The sequence below is a fragment of the Coffea eugenioides genome, chromosome 11, assembly GCF_003713205.1.
Source record: "Coffea eugenioides isolate CCC68of chromosome 11, Ceug_1.0, whole genome shotgun sequence".
NCBI lineage: Eukaryota > Viridiplantae > Streptophyta > Magnoliopsida > Gentianales > Rubiaceae > Coffea > Coffea eugenioides.
Genome location: NC_040045.1, coordinates 36,505,545 through 36,529,072, shown reverse-complemented (window position 1 = coordinate 36,529,072; position 23,528 = coordinate 36,505,545). Strand labels below are relative to the sequence as shown.

Genomic DNA, 23,528 nt, shown 5'->3' with positions numbered 1-23,528 from the left:
GATCCTTAAGAGCCCGCTTACCGCTGGACCTCCTATGAGGGATAGATATTTATTATTGTAAAGGTTCGACACTTGTCAGCCTCTAAATTTCTAGTTTGCTATTTTTGACTTAGATTGACACTTTTGGTGTTACACTAATGATTGGTAAATAATAGATTACGAGTGTTATTTTAATACATTATGCTAAGAAGCAATGTGAACCCAATTTATATCAAGGAAAGAATTCCATCAAAATATTAGATACCGAAGCTCATTATTTTTCCTCAGTTCTTTCATATTCATGTTTTTCGTTTTTAATTAGCTTTGAAACATACTCTTTCTTAGAATTGCCCACCGTCAACTGAAATTAATGTTTTATTCTTTAATTAAGACCAACCTGATCTCGTTTCGTGCCAAATCCTTGATAAAATGAAGGTTTCTTACAAAAGAAAAAAAGAAAAAAAATTTAGACCTTATTTGATAATTCAATTCGGCACTTAAATTTAATGGTTTTAGATATTAACATGTTCAGACTTGTTTGATAATAAAAAATAGAATATCTAAATTTAATTAAGTGGCACTAATATGATATGTATTCAAATGTATCACATTTAGTATTTAATAACTCAGTAATTTAATGAATTCAAATTTCAAATTTTAAATTGTAAGATTTAATTTTATCAAATGCACCTTTAGTCCTTAGTTGTCTTGAAGTTGAAGGGTTCATGACAGATAAGAAAACACATCCAGTTGAGAGTAAAATCCTTATATAACTCAAGTTCAGCCATGTAGAGATATTATATTGGAACATGTATAACCCCTCATTTTGAGCCTGTGGATTTAATTGGAGAAGCACTTTGTTGTTGAAACGACAAAATATCTCAACAATCGACATTATAAGTTAATTCAAGGCTCATCTCTTGGAACATTACCCGAATTGCGAAGCCCAAATCTTTAAATGCTTGACTTCCTTCAGTTGCCAGTTGGAGAGGTGAATAACATAGTGAGATTGAGCTCACAGTATTTCCCACTCAAAAAATTGGCATTTGTTGATCACCAATCTAAAAAATAACTTTCTTTTTCGTTTACATTAGTTAAGTGTGAAGACCTAAGAGTTCTAACCTATTAAGTTATGGATAAATCTTGTGTAAAAAGGAAAGAAATAGAAGAAAACGATTCCTAAGTTAATAGTAAGTGCTAGCACGTAAGATAAATTTCAACCTAACTCTATATTTTTTTTCCTTTACAGTAAAGGAAAGGAAAGAAACACCGCCATGACCTGAAGTCGTGTATATATAGATATCGCAACCTTCACATCCACATTAATATTTAACAAAACATTAAAATTAAGTTATTGACAAGATGAAACGGATTAAGGGGAATCTTGACACCCCAATTTCAATTTCAGAAGAGATCCTTCTACAAATACTCCAAGAAATTCCAGCAAAATCACTCATGAGATTCAAGTGTGTTTCAAGGCATTGGTGCAGCATGATCGAAGGTCAAGAATTCGTTGACGCTTTTCGGGTTGGCTCCCATAAGCGTGGCACCAAACTCTTGGTTCGCAAGTCTTGTTCACAAGATATAATGATTCATGGTAGAAGGAAAAATTATGATTTCTTCCTAGTGAATTTACAAGACAAATCCGTTGTTCCTCTTGCTGCGCCGGTTATTCTCCAAACAAATCAATTTATCTTAGGGCAACCCGTTGAAGGCTTAGTATGTTGTAACAACATTATATGGAACCCTACTATGAATGAAACCATTACTCTTCCCCAACGAAATCCCAGTTCGGACTTGAAGAAGGTTATTGAAAATATGACAATCCAAGCCGGAAAACACAGTTGGTCTATCTCGAGTGATTACTGTCTGGGGTTCGAGGTTTCAATCAAGAAATACAAGGTGTTCAGCATCACTCATGTGGATGTGGGGATGGGATTGAGTACTGTTGGTACCGAAAACCTTAGTTATGCAGAAGTTTTGACTTTGGGATCAAATAATTTCTGGAAAAATACTAAATGTTCTCTCCCACAAGAGCTTTGCAAAATCTTCGGCTTCGTTGACAACTACTGTAGCATCGATGGCATCATCTACATGATCATCTGGTTAAGAATGTCTTCTTCCGTTCTGGAATACCGAATACTGGCTTTTGATTTAAGTCGTCAAGTTTTTCAACTTTTGCCTCTTCCCGGAGGTGGAGGAGGAGCTGGTATTTATATGCATTTTGCGGTTGGGGGACGCTTTGCTCTGATTCATGGCGCTGAAGGAGAAAAGACTTGGCTATTGGAAGAATGTTTTCAGGGTGGAAAGTGGATTGTTGTGGATACGCCGTGGCCAGAATGTTGGAGGTTGAATCCAGAGATGATTGTCAACTGAAGACGGGCAAGTATCCAAAACGCAACTGATGTCTGAACTTTTAAGGCCTTCTTTGGTTTCAATTCAATCTAATCTAATGAGAAACGAAGTGTGAAAAGTTTAAGAAGACTAAGAATTTGAAATTGCCTGCACTAAAAAAGATCATGAACCCAAGTAATTCTAACTAGCAAAATAACAAGGAATAAAGTAATGAACTTGCAACTCTTATACAATGGATTACAAAAATAAAAACTGACAATCGATCCTAACTTTTTTTTTTATCCTTTTTTTTTTTATTTTTTTTAACAATCCTAACTTGCTATAACATAGGCCTTTCTGATTATACTACTCTCTCCTTTCGTCGGTGTTTCGGTCTTCATGGAAATTGGCAATGCGGAGATAGCATATGGACCCAAGGGTGAGGCTAGGCGGTCACCCGTAGGTACTCTATAATTTCAAAAAATGGAAAAACAAATAAATAAATAACTCCTTATAGTAAGCAAAGCATGTGTAATACGGTGTATTTGCTGAGATTTTGCCAAGATCAAAAGTAACTTTGAAATCTTTTAATATTCAAGCTCAATCTGCATAAGAAACTCGCTCGTTAGATGGAATTCTGTACTCTTTGACATTCAGTAATTAACTATTCAAGTTAATTTTTATTACATTGATTGTGTGAACAATCGTAACAGTATGTCATATGTATAAGCAAATTAAAAAAATTTACACTAACAGCTTAAGAAAAGTTACTTTAGAATTTCTTTTTCTAATAGGGATTGAGACATTGAGATCATTGTAAAGTGCAATCAATGGTTTAAATCATATGAAATTGAAAAAGCTCATATTGCCTTTGTTGCATAATCAAATAGTGGCATACTTGAGAATGTTTTATATCACAGCGATACACTGTTGCCGGAGCATGCATTGCACGAAGTCAGAAAATCTTAATTAACCAAGAGGAGGACAAATATAAACCCACAATTAATTAGCTTACACAGGACAAAAATGTCAATCTCACTATTCCAACATTCAACTCTCCTTTTCATGCATTCTCTTATTTCTTTTCAAGTTTCTTGTCTTTGAACTAATTTAAAACTATTTGGTCTCCATTACACTTCCCCGGAACTGATTAAAGTAGGATTTTATTCAATGCCGAAAGCCCTTGTTAGTAGTATGATCCTGTTGGCAACAAAAAAGATGTAGCTACTACTTAATTCAATTTGTCATAATAGTTAAATATCTCCTCGAGATTTGTTTTGTCTGAAGCTTCATTCTCACGTTAGTCGTTAATACTAAATTTTGTAATTTATATCAGCATTTAGGATCATCTATGCATAGGTTAACGAACTCTCCTAATATATTTTAAGTTTTATTTTAAAAAAAAATGTGTGAGCATTTGAGGAGTGGAATTCGATACCGTATCCATTGTTCCAGTCCATTTTTCCATTGATTTTATGCTAGTCAAATAGTGAAAAACCGGTACTGTTGGTATCAAGTACGTCAAAAGATAAAGCACATTTCGAGGATCTAATACATAATGGATTTTTTTTTTTTTTTTTTTTAAATGTTGTGTTTGGTGTTGTGTGTGGAGGGGAGCAATACATAACGGAATTTCATCAGCAGCGTTATATCGCATCTTAGAAAGAATTCAAGTTTCTTAAAAATTTATTGCTTCAGTGAATGGAAACGGTCGAAAATTGAAACTCAGCCAATTTATCTATGGTTATTTATTAGCAAAACAAAAACAATTAATATGAGCTAAGATGGGCTCAATTAATGTTGATGCATGACTGTGTCTGATGTGTGTGTGTGTGTGTGTATATATATATATATACAGCACTAACGGAGCACAAAATTCCTTAATAAAAATCAAAGATGAGGAATACTGCTGTCAATAGAACAGCTCCTTGGGTCATTATTTTGATTTTTTACTTGGTTCAGACAGCCCAGGTTTGTGCTTGGTTTGAACAGTATACAATAGTTATATGCAATGCTTTGAGTCATGAGAACTTAGAACTTCATTGCCAATCTAAAGATACTGATTTTGGATGGAAAACTTTACACCCTCGACAAAACTTCAGCTGGACGTTCAAGGAAAATATTCTTCGAAGTACTCTATATTTTTGCAGGTTTCGTGCTTGTGGAGACGAAACGGCGTTCGATGTTTTTGACAAGAAAATAGCTGTCAGATACCGTCATACTCACCAGTGCGTCTACAGCATCTCAGGACAAAGTATCCTAAAATGCAGAAGGGAAAAAAAACCTATGTTTTCATTATCGCCAAATTAATTCAAGATATAATTATGGCATCTTTGTATGAAAAATCTGTTATACAAGATTAATAAAGCTTTCACCTCATATACAAGATTAATATAGACATTTTGGTTTTCCACCACAGTAGCAAAAAAATAATAATAATAATAATAAGAACTTGAAGCAAATTACTTCATGAAATCTTTATTTACCTTTTCCTTCGTCAATATTAATCGAAGAATTATTAAGAATCTTAATATCGTATCAACATTCGCGTCTTTTCTTTTCCTTTTTTTCTTGATAATTATATTCGTGTCGTTTCTTTCCCTTCTTTTTTTTTTTCGTTGGGTTTTCCATGTCTTCAGAACCTTTTGCTTTAGCATCACCTGGATTATTGAAAGTTAATGTTGCATGTGATCTTCATTTAGTTCTCTTCTTTTCCTACGAGTTCTGATTGCAATTGTCAAAAATCTGGACATATTAATGGTTGCGTTAGGGAAAAGTCATTTCGGATAAAGTATTCCGCACACTCCATTACTTTAGCATGTGTCGTATTTAATTCACCCAAATTAACCTATTCTTTAAGTAAATACTGGTGCTAATTGTACCAGTCATTGATCTTTGTCGAACTGCGTTGCATTCTTGTTTCAATTCCTTCTAACCAAACGAGAAATGAAGAGTCAAAATTTTGAGAAGATTGAGAATTTGAGATTGACTGCACTAGAAATGATCATGAACCCACGTAATTTTAACCAGTAAGATAATAAGGAAGAACTTGCAACCTTGAACAATGGATTAAAAAAGTTTCTGCCAAGAATTTCTAATCACCAATTATCAAAAAGACGTATTTCTATGTTTACGACCAATAATTACTAAGAGTTTTAGAACGTATTATCAACTAAAATTCGTGGTTAGAACTTGTAGAGTTAATTGTATTTGTTCAGATGTTGCCAAGATTAAAAGTAACTTTGAAATTCGTTCGTAAACTTGCTTTATAATCCTAACTGACAAAAAAGTTACGAAGTTCCTTCATGTTTTAATATTATTGAGTTCCGAACAAAAGGAAAGGAAGACATTGGAGATTAAAAAAATTTTAAAAAAAATCACTCAGCCGGCGGTTTTGGCAACAATTTTTGAGCAATCGAAATCTCAAATAAAAAGAAAATAATGACAGTCCACAGCAGATTGAATGCCATAGCTAATGCTGCTTTCCTCCCCATCCCTTGTGCTTCCCCCTGTAATAAAGCTGTTTAAAATTAATGCTTAATATTTTTTGGGCCTTAATTTCTCTCCCCTTTTGTAATTGTTCATGTGTCAAACATGCATGCTTATACACGGGGCAGCATGATCGATTAATGTTGACGAAGTTTAAACCAGAAATGTGACTTTTTCAGGTCAATTATTTTTGGCAGTGCTGATCTAACTTCAAACTCTTGGGTAAATTAAGCCATCTTTCAAACCTTCCAATCTGCACAAGAAGTTCACTCCTTAGATAGAGTTCGGTACTCTTTGACATTCATTCATTCATTAACTGTACAGATTAATTTTTACTATTAGACTAATAGTGTAGGCACGTCATGTGTACGCATAAGAGAAATGTAAAAATTTACACTGATAGCGCAAGAAAAATTAATTTGAATTCCTTTTTCAAATTAATTTAGCAGGATTATTCGTAACCTGGAAGAAATTCAAGTTTATAAAAAATTTAATTGCCTTAGTGTATTGAAACGGCCGAAAATTGAAACTCAGCCAATCCATCCATGGTTATCTATTACCAAACCAAAAAGCAATTAATATTGCTAAGATGGGCTCAATTAATACACTTGAGATTCTCGGTGACATGTTTTCTATGCCAACCCAATGCCACCTATAGTATTGCGCCAAGTGTCATGTTATTATTTACACTTGTGTTAAACCAAACCAAGTTGAATTATTAGAAAATTAAAGTGTAAATAATAACAAGACACTTTGCGTAATATTATAGGTGGCATTGGGTTGGCATAGAAAACATGTCACCGAGAATCTCAAGTGCAATTCATATTGATCCATGACTGTGGCTGGTGTGTATATATACAGCACTAATGAAGCACAAAATTCCTTGACAAGAATCAAAGATGAGTTATAGTGCATGAAAGACCGTACTGCAGGTTGATGCCTGGCTTTCTCAATATACACTAGTTATATTCAATTACATGAAAGATCAGCCCTTGGCGGTGCATTGCAAATCTAAAGATAACTGATTTTGGATGGAAAACTCTAAAATATAATAAACAGTTCAGATGGACGTTCAGGGAAAATATTTTTGGAACTACTCTATATTTTTGCAGGTTTCGTGCCTGTGGGGAAGAAATGGTGTTTGATGTTTTTAACGAGACAATAGCTAGCTCCCGATTGCGGTTACGTGTGCTTCTACGAATTCGTGGAGAGAGGTTACACGCTGAAGTCGATAGACGATCCACCCTCAAGCGCTGCAAATCTTCTCCGACCCAGATAGTAATACGCTGAAATGCAGGAGGCGCTGATAAAATTGAAATAATTAATTATGTTTTCATCACCGTCACATTACTTCATTATGACACCTTTGTTATGAAAAAAAATATGAATAAAACCTTCTACCAGAGAAATAAGAACTTGAAAGTTAACGTTGAAAAAGTAAATTATGGAGCAAGTGGTTTAATGTGATTTCCATTGAGTACTTTTCTTTTTTCGGATAATTTCAGATACCTTCCGCAATGTTTCTGACAATTGCACTTAACTATCATCTAAAATTAAAAATTACACTTACCTCCCATCTGTGACGGATGTGACAACATGTCAGCACCAAAAGCCTCCTAATGACCAACTTGCCCTCAAAATGTTGTGGCTAATATTATTGCAAAAATGTGAGGGAAAAATTGCCTTCAACAATAATATTTTTTTATTTGCTTCTTGGTGTGAGCATCTGCAAAAGTAAATTTGATTTTGTCATCTCGAGAAGCAAAATTGATTTTATTTTTCCTCAACTACCATAGAGAGGAAGAATGCCAAGAGTTGAAAATAGCATGCATTTTTTTATTGTTTATCTAGCTTATATGCTGCCAAGATAAAGCCGTTGCAACCTGTCCAACTCTTCTTACTTCTAACGGAAAAAGTGCAGAATTGTAGATGTACACTTTATTGTACTAAGAGGTTCCCTACTATTTTCTTTTTTTCTCTTTTTAATTAATTTTTATAAACAAAGTGGCAAATGTTTCATTCAGAACATAAAGAGGGTACAGTTGACAAAATTTTGTGTGTCATTACCTTTTCCCACCCTTTTAACTTTCTTTTAATGACAAGGGTTATAATATTTATCAAATGTGCCCATCAAAGGGAGGTGAGTGTAATTTTTAATTTTAGAGGGAGGTATTTGAATTATCCCTTCTTTTTTCTACAAGTTTTAACCAAGAATTTCTATTTCTAATTGCCAATTATCAAAAAGATTTGGATATGTTAATGGTTGTGTTAGGCATAAGTCATTTCGGATGAAGTATTTCTTATTACTTTAATTAGCACGTATTATATTTAATCCACCCAAATTAAACTATTTGTTAAGCACATATTAGTGTGTTGGATGCTTAATTTTAACAATTAATAATCGTTGTTGACACCGAGTTGCACTCTCCTTTCAATTCCCTCTAATCAAACGAGAAACTAATGATTCAAAATTCTAAGAAGATTGAGATTGTGTTTTTCACAAGAAAAGATCAAGAACCCCCCAAAAAAATATTAAATTCTAACTTAGCAATAAGAAAAGGAAAAAGCTACTTGATGAACTTGCAACTCTTGTACAATGGATTACCAAAAAAAAAAAAAATTCACAATCCTAACTTGCCATGACGTAGCCCATTCTGATTGTTCTACTTTCTTCTTCTGGCGATTGTTTTGTCTTCATCGGAAATTCGGAATTCAGAAATAGCATTTGGACCTAATGATGAGGCCCCCGATGGGAGCCGCCTATCGGTACTCTGTAGTTTGAAAAAAAGAAAACAAGAAGAAGAAAAACAATAAATAAAGAACTCTTTATAAAAAAGAAAAGAAAAGAAAAGAAAAGCATAATACGGTGTCAATAATTTGATAGTTTTTAGATATTTGAATTTGTAATTTTAATGAGTAGTGACTACTGAGTAGTTAGATGGTGGTGGATTCTTTTTGTGGTTCTACAAACTACTATCTGTTTTCGTCAATGAGAAGATTCTTTGTTTTTTTGGGCTTCAAAAAAAAAAAGATTTCAAAATCATTCTTAAACTTTGCTTCATAATCGTAACTGAAAAATACAAGTTATAAAGTTCACTTTTTTTTTAATCTTTTCATTTCTGATCAAAAGAAAAGGAAGACATCGGAGATTCAAAAAGAAAGGCAATTAAAAAAAAAAGAAATTTACTCACTTGCCGGGAAGTTTTGACAACAATTTTCGAGCTGTTGAAATCTCAATTAAATAGAAAATAATGACAATCCACAGCAGATTGAACGCCATAGCTAATGCTGCTTTCCTCCCCATCCCTTGTGCTTCTCCCCTGTATAAAATCTGTTTAGAATCAATGCTTTTAATAATTTTGGGCCATAATTCCTCTCCCAATTTTGTGCTTATATACGGATGGCAGCATGACTAAGTAATACTGCTGAAGTCTTCACCAGAAATGCGACTTTTTCAAGTCAAATATTTTTGGTAGTGCTGACCTAACTTCAAACACTTATTAGGGAATTTAAGCTATCTTTCAACGCTTTAAATATTCACACCCAATCTGCACAAGGAGTTGACTCCTTAGATGGAGTTCTGTACTCTATGACACCGGAATGATTAATTATATTGATTAATTTTTATTACGCCGATACTGTACGTGAACGTAGTCACACATCACATGTATAAAAGATAATTATAAAAATTTACACTAATAATGTAAGTAAAATTATAAATATTTACCCTAATAATGTAAGTAAAATTAACTAGCAATTGAGACATCAAAGTAATTGTGAAATGCAGGCAATGGTTTAAATTATATGAAATTGAGAAGGCTCATATTGACTATGTCACATGTTCCAATAGGGGATACTTGAGAACATTTTATTTCACAACCATACTCTCTTTTTATTAAACGTAGTTGCTGGAGAGTGCGTTGCATAAACTCAGAAACTCTTAATCTAAAGGCGTATATAACCCCATAATTTCGCTTATAAATGAAACAAAAAATGTCAATTTCACTATTCCAATTCATTTTCCCATTTCGACTATCCTTTTCATCCTCTTATTTCTTTTCCGTGTTTCCTGTCATTGAACTAGTTGTCAACTCTTTGGTTTGTAATTCGTATTAGAGTACCCCTGAACTGATTAAAAGTCCCTCTTAAATAGGAGTATAGGACATTATTCAATGCTAAAACCACTTATCAGCGATCTAATCACAATTGACAGCATAAAAGATATAGATACTGCGTAATTCAATCTGTGATAATATATAGTTATGTACTTATGTCCCAAATCCTTGTGCGTCTAAAGCTTCATTTTCATAGATAGTCATTTATCCTTACTTTATGCCACCATTAGTTATAAAACAAATGTACGATCATTTTGACTGTTAAAAAAACGACTTCGTATCCATTGATCCAGTCCATTTCCCACTGGAGTATTTGCAAGTCAAATAGTGAAAAACTTGTACTTTTGGTATTAACATCAAAAGATAAGTTCATAACAAGGACTTAAAACGTAACGAAATTTATTAGCAGAGGAATTAAAGAGTTAACTCCTAAATTAAGTTTAGTACCAAAGTGTAGCAAACCGTACGTGAAAATTGAAACTGATCAGCCAGTCTGTCCCATGGTATTTATTAGCAACACGGAAACAATTAATATTGCTAAGATTAAAATGTCAACAGTATATAATTGGTGATGGCAGCTGATATATATATTTACAACTAGTGGGGAAGTGCCCGCGGATCACGCTAGTGTTTGGTACATATGGATAGACAGGATTTTTCATTGAACAAATAATAATGTTATCAAATATAATAAAACTAATAACAGTACATTTTAATTGCAGTACACACTTGTACACTTTGTTTTATCAATGTTTTTACAATTTTACCATTCCCAAAAAACCTCTACAAATCTTAGTTGAAAATCACCCAAGAACAGGCATAGATTGTTTCAAACAATGGAATATCCTCCAATGATTAGTTATAATAATGTGTTAATTGCACAACATGTTAACATGCTTTTGTGTTAATTGCACAACAAAAGCCATACTTCAATTAAATGTATCTATAATACCATTTCAGTAATTATACAAACAAATATGCTTATAAGAGTTGTATTCGATGCAAAAACTGTTACAAAATAATTTCATATTCTAGAAATACTTAGATGTCTCCATAATCAAAGTTTTAAATGTACCAAAATGAGGGTATTTCAGTAAATATACCTAAACATATATTGCTATCAGTTGTACCACATTCCCTAAAAAGCTCTATCCATGGGATTCAAATTCAAACCTCCTTTGACCACAATTCACTCTTATGTAGTATAAGGAAATATTCCGAAATATACAAGATGAGTTATACTGCCATAACTAATAATGCTCTTTGGTTCATTATCTTGAGTTTCTACTCTGTGTAGACAATCCAGGTGTATGTTCTCTCCTCGATAAAGTTATAAGCAGTCCTTTGACTAGGCAGCCCTTGCCGGTGCATTGCTGATGTAGTCACATTGATCTTGGACGACAATTTTTAAAAAGAAAAATCGTTCAAAGCATCTCTCATATTTCATCAAATGAATTTTTTCATCTTTCATTTTTAATATAGTAACTTTGCGTCCTTAACAAAATCAAATCGGTAAAATTTAGTTCCAACCTAAGTTTTGACCACTTTTTATCCTGAATCCCTCATGTAACCCATACATTGTATTTTCTTTTGGGACAAAAGGGTTAAATCTCATTTATAGTTAAATAAATGATCTAATCTATAATCATTTTTGCCCTTAAAGAAAATAGGATGTGACCTGAATTATATTCATTTTTTCATAAAAAGTGAAATTTGATCTAATTCAAATCAGAAGGTTTAGCTTGCAAGATCCACATTGAAGTTTTAGCACTAGAATATCGCACTAACTAACTGGCTCTAACTACATCTGATTCTGGATTGCTAATTGCAGAAACTTCCCTCAGGGAACAATAGGTGATATGATTCAGGATGCTTCCCGAGGTAATTCATTTATATGCAACAAAATTGTTGAATATGGAGGTGATCCTAATAGGTATCTTATGTGCTGTTATCTTATGTGTTGGGGAGAAAACACCTTCGAGAGAGTCCATAAAAATAATCTAATATGTAAGTTAAAAATTCAATTCTGACTCAAAAGATTAAACTGTTAGGTTTCGAATTCTTACTTACATATTAACTACTCATTCTTCGTCTCTCGAATCAATATGGTACATAATCTTTTATACATGAATCTAACATTATGGCCTATATCCAGATGACATAGTAGTTCTGGTTTTCATAATCATCATTTTTATTGGCAGAATCTACTTGATGGGACAGTCAGCAGGAGCTCATATTGCTGCTTGTGCACTTCTAGAGCAGGCAATCAAGGAGGCTAGTGAAGGAGAAAGCACTTCTTGGAGTGTCTCTCAAATTAATGCCTATTTCGGTATTTCTGGAGGGTAAGTTCATGCTAAAATTCTTGACATAGAAAAGTCAGCAGGCTCCAATTAGCAAGCATGATAGTCAGAGGATCTATTTGTAATATCAATAGCTGATCGGATCTGCTGGGAATGGACAAAAATAGTGGCAAGCTAATGGCTCTGGATCGCTTCCATCATATCTTTGTGTCTCGGTATAACTTGTGGTAATTGAAAAAAAAATAATAATATGAACAAGTAATCAAAATAATTTTTCCCCTTTTAGCACAAGTTCTTCACTATTAACATGAACCATATTGCACGTGTGAAATCCCTGGGGGAAAAATTTCTCAGTCAATGAAGTCTCTTTTTTCTTTAACGTGCATGCATTATAATTTCTATCCCCGTACATTACGAAATTTTTCCATCATTGACCTGTTCTGTTTGAATGAAAGAGAGGGATGAAGTCGAACGAGTAAGTTGGAATGGAATCCACAGTTTCATTCAAGTACTAATATTTTCTTCATATGAATGGAATTTGTCAAATTCAGTGGAAATTTCACATTTGTCTGGTACCAATACGTTAATTTCAAACTTCAAAATTCAATTACACACTCTAAGACGTTAGTCATTTTTAGAAGTGTTTTTGAAAAATTTTACCGTAGCAGAGTTTTTCAAAAAAATTTACCGTAGATTTTTTTTATCGTGTTTTTGAAGATATTTTTGGAATATATTTTAGGATATCTTTTAAAATTAAACTACTTTTTAGAGTACTTTTTAAAAATTTTTACCATATTTAAAAAATTTAGTTTTTGAAAAACAGACGAATCTAAATCAATGGAACCATAGTGGGTCATGTCTCCAGAGCCAATAAAATGCTGTCATAATTAGTTAGCGTCCAGTTTGAGTTACGAAGGGAAACTCACTTGTCACTCAAGACTCGGGTGGGGGTCAAGGTAGCAGCAGCCCGAAAAGACCGTGAAGTCTTTAAAAGTTTTTCCCACGGTCGGTCCACGTAGCTTCTCCTTTTAAATCTTTCTCCGAGTAGAATCACAAGCCAATACTACTACTATACACTGCTGGAGCTTGCAGAACAAGTTTTCAGACAGCCACACAGAAATAAACACTAATGATGAGCAAGGAGGCTTTTGCTTCTCCTATTTTCATCTTTTATTGGCTTTTGATGATTTCCATGATTTTAGTCCAACCCGCTCTCTGCAGTAGTAAGTATAGTATACATCTTTTTGTTTACATTTTCTGTTTATTGCTTAACTGCGATCGAGTATATTTTAATCGAAAACATTCACATCTAAATTTGACACACTTCCTATAGACTTTTAAGGATAGCAGGAAATTGAAGTGCGTGGATTTGATATTAATATCTAATTTTATTGTAATACTACTGATTTTTTGTATTTGGCAGGTGGGGGTAGTATGATTGGAGCATATCCAAGACCTTCGCCCTCTGCCCCCAGAGCAATTGGCGGAAGTTCGCCTAGGCCAACCTGCGAAAGTGCGCGCTACGCGAATTGCATCCCGGCCCGAGCCGCCCGACCCTGTGATTATGCCAACCGTTGCGTTCGGCACTCATAACCTAAATAGTAATTGGGCATCAGAAAAACGAGGTTTTTAATTTTATGTTAGGAGGAGTGGCTGTTTAATTTTTTTTTTTTTCAAAAATAATTTTCCCCTTTTAGCACAAGTTTTTCACGTGGGTTTTTTTTTTTTTTTTTTTTTGGATATGAGATAGTAGCAGGTTTGTTTCTTGAGCACCACAATAAGTGTTGAGGACAACGTCCGACCTTTTTGTAATGGTAGTGTATCTTTGGAAAAACTGTAACCATACTTTAGACTTTTTCTTTTTAATTTTTTTTTGAGGGACCATACCGTAGACGTTAATAACTTGAAAGATCATTCTCTAGAAGTGCTTTAAATATCTTCGAGGCACCACAACATTCTCTGATCATATTTTAATTAATTTTATGAAAGAATGATTCAATTTGCAAATGTTTGTTTATCAGCGGCCATGGACAACTTAAAACCTGTATATCTTTATCGAGGCACCTTCGTTCTTCCATATCTGCAATGCAGAGAGAGAGAGAGGCCGCTCCAAGGGCGTGGAGCCCCGAAGGTGCCTGGTATAGGAATTGAAATTCATCCAAATCGCTGTAGTTGTTTCGATTGTTTGATAAGCATTTGGGTTTGTAGTACACTAATTTCAATCACTGTAGACTTTTTTGCTTAACCAGGGCATATGCAAATAGAAATTCTTTTTCTATTGAGTAAGATTTATCTGAGAGAATCAGAATTTGGACATCTATTTATAATTTTCTTAAGTAAAGAAAATTTTCCAATTTAATATCCCAAAACCATTTGACCTCCATGGCTCCATGCACTCTTGCCTCTTGTTATAAATTACTCGGTGTCAATCAAGTGAATGCACATTGATTTTTTTTTGCCTCCATGAGATGAATATGCTTCGAAGTCCACCGTCTACATTTTGGACAACCTTATGAAGGCCAAAGTTTTACTTTTTTTCTTCATTCTCTGTTTAAACTTTTTAGGTAATATAAATTATCTGACGATTATTAGTCAAAGAGATGATGAAGAGGAATATATAAAAAAAAAAAAAAAGAGAGAGAGAGAGAGAGATGATGACGCAATTGTGGTATAGTCACGTCTGAACGGGGCTAAGAAAACCGGACTTGACATGTTCCCGCAGAAATTAAAGTTGAACCGAGAGTGATCCAATCGAAGCTAAGCCCAGATAAAACCGAGCCCATGCAATGGAAATAAATGTAATTGCGTACAAGTGTGTATAGAAGATTAAATATATGAAGAGGTTGTGTATCTATCGATCATAATTCAGTAAATTCGTATAATGCAGAAACCGTCAGACTAATTATTTTACTAAATTATCGTTCGTGATAATTTTTGGCCTTCACAATTATCTATCCTTTTTTTCCCCCCCAAAACGTTAGATGATATGTATTGATTAGGAAAAACTTTATAGTAACGAGTAAAGCTTTGATCAAAATTACAATTATACAAGGAGTGTTTAATGGCACCGAGAATTTATCCATTTCTCATCTTGACATATGTTTAACACATAAGAGCAAATTCTTTTGCTAGTAACATTTCCATCTTTTCTAACTAAATAAAAGGGGCACAATTGAAACAACAGCCTCGTGCGTTTTGACAAGATTTGTTGCAGTTTGGTCAGTCATAGCGACACCTAAACAGTGGTGATGAATCAAAGATGATGGATGATAAGTTCCTTTTCAGTGGAGCTGGCGTTCAGTTTGGTTCCAATAAATACAGCCACAAAAGACGTTCGTTTACTTCAGTCAAGTCAATAACTGAAATTGACAGCATTAACTATGGCAACCAAGTCTGCCAACTAATTTGAGTTATTTGTGTTTCAAGCACTGGGGTGGGGAGTAGAAGATCAGATGATTTCGCTGACAGTACTTCAGCCCGCTCTCTCAGCCTGTAAGAAAAGCCATCGACACTAGCCAAAATGCGCACATCTCTGACGACCAATGTTCAACTAGTCCTTCAAGTTCTCTGGCGCAATCGGCAGTAGCTCTCTCCCACAAAAAAAAAAAAAAAAATTGTTAATCCGGGATTATAAACATTTTTATCGTTTAGTTAGTTTATTTATGCGGACCACGAATTGTTTCGTTATAGGATTAATTGGCAGGGGATACTAATCCCGTCTGGGGTAATCTAATTAGTTTTGGATATGGTTTTGGTGTCTATATAATATCCTTGTAATCCTTTCAAACATGCATTCAAGAATAATGAATCTTACAGACTAGTCAGCAATTAGTTGATTGATGAAATTTGATTATGGCCCTAAATTACACAACTTTGGAGCTTGGAGGGCTGAATTAAGAATTCTTGCTACTTTGGACGGCCAACGTCGCAGTAGGTTGCAAATACGACTTTCGGCCAGACCGAGTTTATCAAAGGAATACCAATTAGCCAAAGATTACCACCAAAGTATCTAAAATGTATCCCGTTTTTGTGGACAACCGTCTTCTAGTTGGAACTTCAAACTTCAATTTTTATTTTATTTTTGTAACGTAGCCAATGAAAAATTGAATGATCCCAGCCCCAGCTTAGAAATTATTGGTACCTTCATTTTAACAGAGACCACACAAGTTTCGTTCAATTGAAAACTCCACATTCGTCCTACCATCAATTGCCATTCTATACGATTTCTTCAAATTCAATGGGTTCCAAAGAATACCCGTCTGATTTATGATTTAAAGGTGGTTTAGTTCCTTCCAATTTCCAATGATCTAGTTAGATCTATCCTTTTTCTCATAATATAGAAATAAGAGTAGATATAGATGTAGATTGTTGACATTTGACCCAGAAAAACCCAGAAAGATATTTAATAAAGTCAGCATCCATATAGGCCACGAAAGTCATCGGAGTCTCTCACTTAATGGACTGCTTCATGTATCATCCTTGGAAATTAGGCCGAAATCTGAGCTAGTGAATTTGAATCCAAGTGTCTTTTTGGGTGAAACGTCCAAGTTTTATCAACTGAGAAATTACATTAGATAATACTTCTAAAAGAATAGGTTGAAGATATTTAGTAGATCTCATACCTCAATACTATCACCAATAGATCCCACATCTCCCAATTATCATGAACACGTACCGGTTGATGGAGCATTTTTTTTTCAACCCCATGCATTTACATTTAATTTAATAGCCAAATATATACGTCTTTGGCTTTCACATAAATGTGCCTTGTTGATCACCACCACCACAAAGTTCACCAGGCAAATTTATTTACAGCTACGATTGGAAATTTGATTGAGCCCCAAGTGTTAATTTTTTGTTTTCTTTGAAAGAAAAGAGTAAGATCAATAAAAAGTAACGAGGTGCAACGATGGGAGCATTATTACTCACATAGACATTTAGTTGATATAAGTTGAGTGTATTAATGAGTATATAGACACTGATTCAATAGATCCTTTAAGACATTAAATAAGCAACATACAGCTAAGATTTCAACATAGTACCATTTAAAATGTAGGATTTCTACATGATGCCTAAGAGGCATTTGTTTAACACACATAAATTGTAGTACAAATGTACTTATTAACTGAGAGTAATTTTCAAAACCTCTATTGAGATTGATGACAATTTCACCAAACAATCCTAAGGTTTGGAATATTACAAAAAAAAAAAGTATAATTGAGCACTCCTAAACTTTATTCACCTAAAAAGCGTGAAACTTTTTTTCCTTTATTCAATGAATCCATACTGATTTCTAAATTATTGAAAATTATAGTCCAGCTCTCTAAGGGGCTAGAAAAGGAGAGAAAAAAAATAAAAAAAGGGAATTTTTTAACTAGTATCCAAATCGCACCTAACCTACTACATACATGCACTGACAATTACACTTTTCCTAAGGAAAAGTTTGAAGTGATAAGGAGTGGCACGATTTATTAATAAATTCAGAATTTTTTATTGAAAAATTAGTAATTTTTCCGTGAACAATGATAAATTTGCTCGAAACTTAGTAAGATTTGCCAATGGTGTAGTAAATTTTATTTAAAAAAAGTAAGATTTCTTAATATGAAATCACAAGTTTAGGTTTCAAAAGTAGTAAGTTTTATATAAAAAAAAAAAATTGTAACTTTTGTACAAATATTGGTATATTAGCTAATAATTTAGTAAGATTTGTCATTCAAAGAGTAAGTTAAATAAATTGTGAAAAGTTCTATTAAATTTACTATCACAATTCTGTTTCTGGTGAAAATAGTAATATATATATAGTAGGTTAAAACCTACACATGGTATCATGTCAGATATTCATTTGTGAGTTATGAACTTATGATGACTCCTTGTCTCCACAACTTCGTTCCTACTTAACTAATTAACTTTACTTGTTTTTCGTTAGACAGGCCAAAGGGAAAAAGGGTAACACCCATAACTTGGACTCTCCCATATATGTGTACACACACACATATATATATAGAGAGAGAGAGAGAGTTTCCTTTGGTCATCAACATCAATTTTCGAAAACCTAAACAAGTCCTTAGACAAGATGAAACCGATTAAGAGAAAAAATACTGTTCCTATTCCGAAAGACATCTTTTTAGAAATATTCGTAAAACTTCCACCGAAACCATTATTGAGATTCAAGTGTGTATCAAAGCATTGGTGTTCGATTATTGAAGATTCTGAACTTGTTGATGCTTTTCGCAATCGCCCCTGTAATCGTGGCACCAACCTTCTCGTTAGGAGGAAGTGTACACAGGAAGAGGAAACTATTGAAGGCCGAAGGAAGTTCAATGATTTTTTTCTACTAGATTCAGAAGGTAAATTTGCTCACCTTGAAGTCCCCATTATTCTCCAAGAAAAATTCTTTTCCAACGACGATGGCGAATGGCAACACGTTGAAGGCTTAGTACATCGTAAAAACATTATTTGGAACCCTACAACCAGAAAAGTTGTTCACCTTCCTCCTCGTAATCCCTTTTGGGACGTAAGCAAGGTGATTGAGAATATGGGAATCGTTGCAGGATGTGACAATTGGAGTGTCTCCAGTAAATACTTTTTGGGGTTCGATGTTTCGATCAAGAAACACAAGGTCTTATGCATTTGTCGGATGGATTTCCGTATGAATACCATATCGGATGACTACATTGAAAATTCCGATATTCATAAAAGCCAAGTATCTATAGAAGTATTGACTTTGGGAGCCAATTGTTGGAAGAAAACGACAAGCGATTATCCTCTTCCAAAAGAACTTTTCGAGGACTTCCATGTCAAGACATACTGTAGCATCAACGGCGTAATATATATGATCATTTGTCCCCCTTGCAAAAGATTTCAACTTCCACGGCGGCGTTCAGATCAGAATGACACCATACTGGCCTACGATATAACTCATGAGAAGTTTCAACTATTGCCTCTTCCCCGCGGGATTGGTGGTATGGTACATTTTGTAGGCGACCTGAGGGGACGCTTGACTCTGATGCAACAAAAACACAAGCAGATTTGGATACTAGAAGAAGATTACGGAGGTCCAAGGTGGACTGTTGTGGATTTATTGTTGCCGGAACTTTGGTACACAAGGGAAATTTCATTGCGAGAAAAGATAGTCAAGCCCATCGGTTTAAACCCGAGTGGAGAGATTTTCTTTGAAGTTAAGGAATTTTCTCTTAATATCAAGGAATCCTCGCTGTCAACTATTTATGTGTATAATATGGAGAGCAAAGATACAAGGAAAGTCCGGTTTCTGACAAGGATGAAGAATTTCTTCGGCAGCATCTTCCCCAATCTTGTGGCAACTATACAACCACTTAAGTAGGCAGGTGCAGTTTGCCATTCAAAAGAAAAAATATATATATCTGCAACAGATAGTCCTTTTTAATGGTTGTGATAGAGCAGTTATTTGGCACATTTTGCATTGTCATCTTGTTCTAATTTTGGCTATTCATGGTGCTAAGAAAGGGAATTTCACTCATATTTGATATTTGTGTGAATTGTAGGTGGTTAGCATTAAAAATGATGTCTTGAGGTGAATTTTCAGAAGACTTCTCATTTCAGGGCGTGGCCACGCCTTAGAAGGTGGACGAAACCGAAAGCCGGACCCTGGTCCACGTGAACCGCGAGGAGCACAGGATTAAAACTCCAAAGGCTTCAATTAAAAAGCAAAGAAAGGGCCAGACGTTTTTGGGCTTCTGCTTGACTTTCTTGCGGCAGCTACAAAAGGCAAAAGAAAGCCAGATTCACGTATTAGGATTTTAGATAGCTTTAGTTTTCTTTTCCCTAGCCGTCAGACGTTGTAGACTCTTCTCTTGCTTTTTGGCTTTCACGTTTTTGACTCTTTTGCTTTGCTTTTTGGCTTCTGTACAATTTTTCCTATTCGACTTTTGCTTCTACTTTCGCTCCAGGGGTACGAACACGAAACCCAACAAAGGGAAGCAAAGGTTTTTCAGCCGTTCCTTCGTTAATTCATCTTTTCCAATTCTTCGGCAATTAATTGAATGAATTCAATTAAATCACGCGGGATTGACACGATGAGGAGCGGCTAATTTTCTCCTCTACCCAAAGGTTGACGCGAGGGCGCGGTCCATAATATCTGTGAGATCTAACCGAATCTTCATTATTTCTTCCAATTTATTGCTATTCGTGCGTTTCCTGAATTAATTGTTCATGGGTATTTTATTAATTGAATATCAACGGCCGGGTATTTGATTTAATTTAATAGCCTACTGCCACGTTAATTAAATAGAATCCGTAATTGTTCATTTAGTTAACACCCCGTGGCAACCACCATAATTGGCTTTATGATGGGGAAACGCAAGATCTAGCTTAAATAAACCCTCTTAGCGTGTTTATTGGTTAGGGTTGGGTTCTTCTAGCTTTAATGCAATTGGGTAATTAAATTCCTACGGTCGTACCTAGGGTTGTTATCTGGTTAGAGAAGCAGTCAATGGTCGTACCTTGACTGTCGAAAAGGTAAGGAAGAACTGGTTGTCAGAGCTTGTTGATAACTATAACCAACCTAGTGATAAATGGATGAAATATCTTTGCATCGATGATCATTTAATTGGACCGTGCCTAAGCAGTTGATCCTTTGGGTAGAACTTTTATTAATTGCTATTTTTAGTAAATTGTGCTTTGTGAGTTAGTTTTGAATTTCATTTGTTTTATTTTTATTTTTATTTTCCTCCCATCAAAAACCCCCCATACTTCGAACTCTAAAAGAAATAAGTTATCCCCAGTCCCTGTGGATTCGACCCTACTCACCGCTATATGTAAAATTTACATTTTTCTCGAGTAGGTATTTATTATTGTACAGGCTCGACACCTGTCAATTTTTGGCGCCGTTGCCGGGGACTGGTGCCTAATTAATTTGTTTCTTTTTTAGTTCATTTTTTTTTTCTCTTATTTTTTTTGTATATATTTTATGGCTGCTAACATTCCGTATTTTGGTGATAGACTGGATTTTAATTTTACAAGGGGTTATGAGACTCATGCTTTTTCTAATGATCAATGGGCTGTTGCAAATTGTGGAGCTTATTTTGCTTCGAATTTTTCACCCGACATATGCCCTGCATTTCAAGATGGTCGAAGTACTCCAATCGATACTTTTGGGGATTTTTCACCTCAATATCAAACGTGGCATGACCCTTATTCAAACGGGTATAAGCAAGGATGGTGGGATGATTCCACTTTTAATTTTGAACAAAGGCCAATAGATTTTCAACAGCTAGAGTCTCAAGAACCGTCATCCATGTCAGGTATGTCTCTTGAAGAAATAGTTGAATTAATAGCTACTAACACATATCAAATTCAACAGGAGACATATCAAATTCAACAGGAGACACGTCAATTTCAACAGGAGACACAAAGGTTGATTAAAGAGATGGAAGATGGAAGGCGTGAATTGGCATCTACAATGAGCAAATTGATTTCTCCATTTTGTGAAGAATTGCCCTCAGTGACTATTATCGACCATGAAGAAGATGGGGGTATAATTATCCTGACAAATGACATGGAACTGCAAGAGTCTCATGAAGAAGGGTCTAAAAATGCAGTTGAAAAGAAAGTTGAAGTGCAAGACATGAGACCCCAATATCAAATTGTTCAAATGAATGAATCTAGTGAACAATCTCCAAATACGGTGACATCTTCTCCATTCCTTAATCAATATTTTTCTAACTCTTATTCTTCAATTCCTGTTGGTGAAATTGATTTTATTATACCAGAAGATTTTAAATTTCATGACAGGAATAAGTTAAGGGTTGCGATGGCAAAATATCTCGAACCAATAAGTGCTCGTGATGGAGGAGTGACTGAAGATTTAGTGTCATCACTTGTTTGTTTACCGCCATCTACTAATCCATGGAAGACCGTAGCTCGTGGACTCAAGAATTACTCTATTTACGAGGGCTATCGGGATTACATAGAAGATGAAGCACTGAAACGAGCTACACGATTTTATCCTCCGTGAATAAACATGACGATGTCTAGCCAAAGACATTAAAGAAAGGCGCTGCTTAGGAGGCAACCCAAGGATTCTTTTGTTTTAGTTTTCTTATATTTTCGGAATTTTTATTAAGTGTTAGTGTCATTTAGTGGATTGTTGTTTTGTGGCAGGAAGCTGGCAGTTGGACATGCCCACTCTAGTTGATCAGGCCTAAGGAATGAAGCTTTGGAATTGATGGTCAGAAGACTCTAGCTTCCAAGGCGTGCCCACGCCTTCCAGCCTTTGCGCCAACGACAGTCAAAGATTGACCAGGACCCTCTCTAATCCCACTTTCTACTTTTCTCTTTTCTTGTCTTGTATGGTCTTGTCAATTTTCATTGTCTCAGCTTCTACTTTTCAATCTTCTTTGTTTTGTCTTAGTCCAAGGTTTCCCCTTTGTCCACCGCCGCTAGAAACTCTCTCTCTCCTCCTCGCGCCATCTATCGCACGTCGCTGCCTTCCCCGCCGTCACTATCTCTCTCATCAGACAGTTTTCTTTGCTCACATTGGATCCCAGCCACCTCACCCTCCTCCGCCTTAGTGTCTCACTGCACCATCTCAGTGGTCAGGGAAGTTTCTCTCCTTTTCTCCTTATACTTCATTCATCTTTTCTACATTGAGGACAATGTAGGTATTAGGTGTGGGGGGATGGCTTCCATTATTATCTCCTTTTGCTTTGCTTTTAAAACAAAAAAAAAAAGAAAAAGAGAAACACAAAAAAAATGAAAAAAAATGAAAAGGAAAAGAGTGTAGTTAGCTAACTTATTTGCTATGATGAATAACTCAATCAAGGTGCACGGCCATGTGGTTAGATATACTAGCTATGCATTTCGTTTTGCCTTGACAGTATTGTTGAATGTTGGATATATTGGATTAGACCCATTTTTGAAACTTTTGGGAGCTTTTGAGCCTTATATGAGCACATTATTCTTGTTTGCTCTATATTTTTGTTTGATTGAGTGGGTATCACGCATGGTATTGGCATTCTAGAACTTGCTAGTTTATACATGTCGAGACCACATTTTTATTGAATTGGATGCATTTGAAATGATAAGGGCATTTAGGATTTAACCCTCTTTAGCTATCTAAAAAAATCAAGCCCTCATCTTATCTTCCAATAGTGAACCAATTTGAACTTTTATCCCTCTCTTTGTTTGTTAGCCGTGTTTGATAACACATGACCTTTTTAGACTTTCTTGTTCAATCTTGTGTTATTAAGGGATGTCTGAGATTCATTACTTGTGCAAGGCAAATAAATCTATGGGCGCAAGTGTTGTCAAAAAGATGCTGTATGGTGCTGTT

At 34.9% G+C, this 23,528-nt stretch overlaps 2 protein-coding genes across 2 annotated transcripts; both read left to right on the top strand.

The window, feature by feature from the left end:
- Window positions 1-1,341: 1,341 nt before the first annotated feature.
- On the top strand, window positions 1,342-2,355 carry LOC113752452 (F-box protein At5g62510-like). The gene has a single exon (XM_027296563.1). The coding sequence runs from the start codon at window positions 1,342-1,344 to the stop codon at window positions 2,353-2,355; it is 1,014 nt and encodes a 337-aa protein (XP_027152364.1).
- Window positions 2,356-18,290: 15,935 nt separating this feature from the next.
- On the top strand, window positions 18,291-19,559 carry LOC113752451 (F-box only protein 8-like). Its single transcript, XM_027296562.1, has one exon. It carries the CDS (start codon window positions 18,291-18,293, stop codon window positions 19,557-19,559), a length of 1,269 nt encoding a protein of 422 aa, XP_027152363.1.
- Window positions 19,560-23,528: the final 3,969 nt, after the last annotated feature.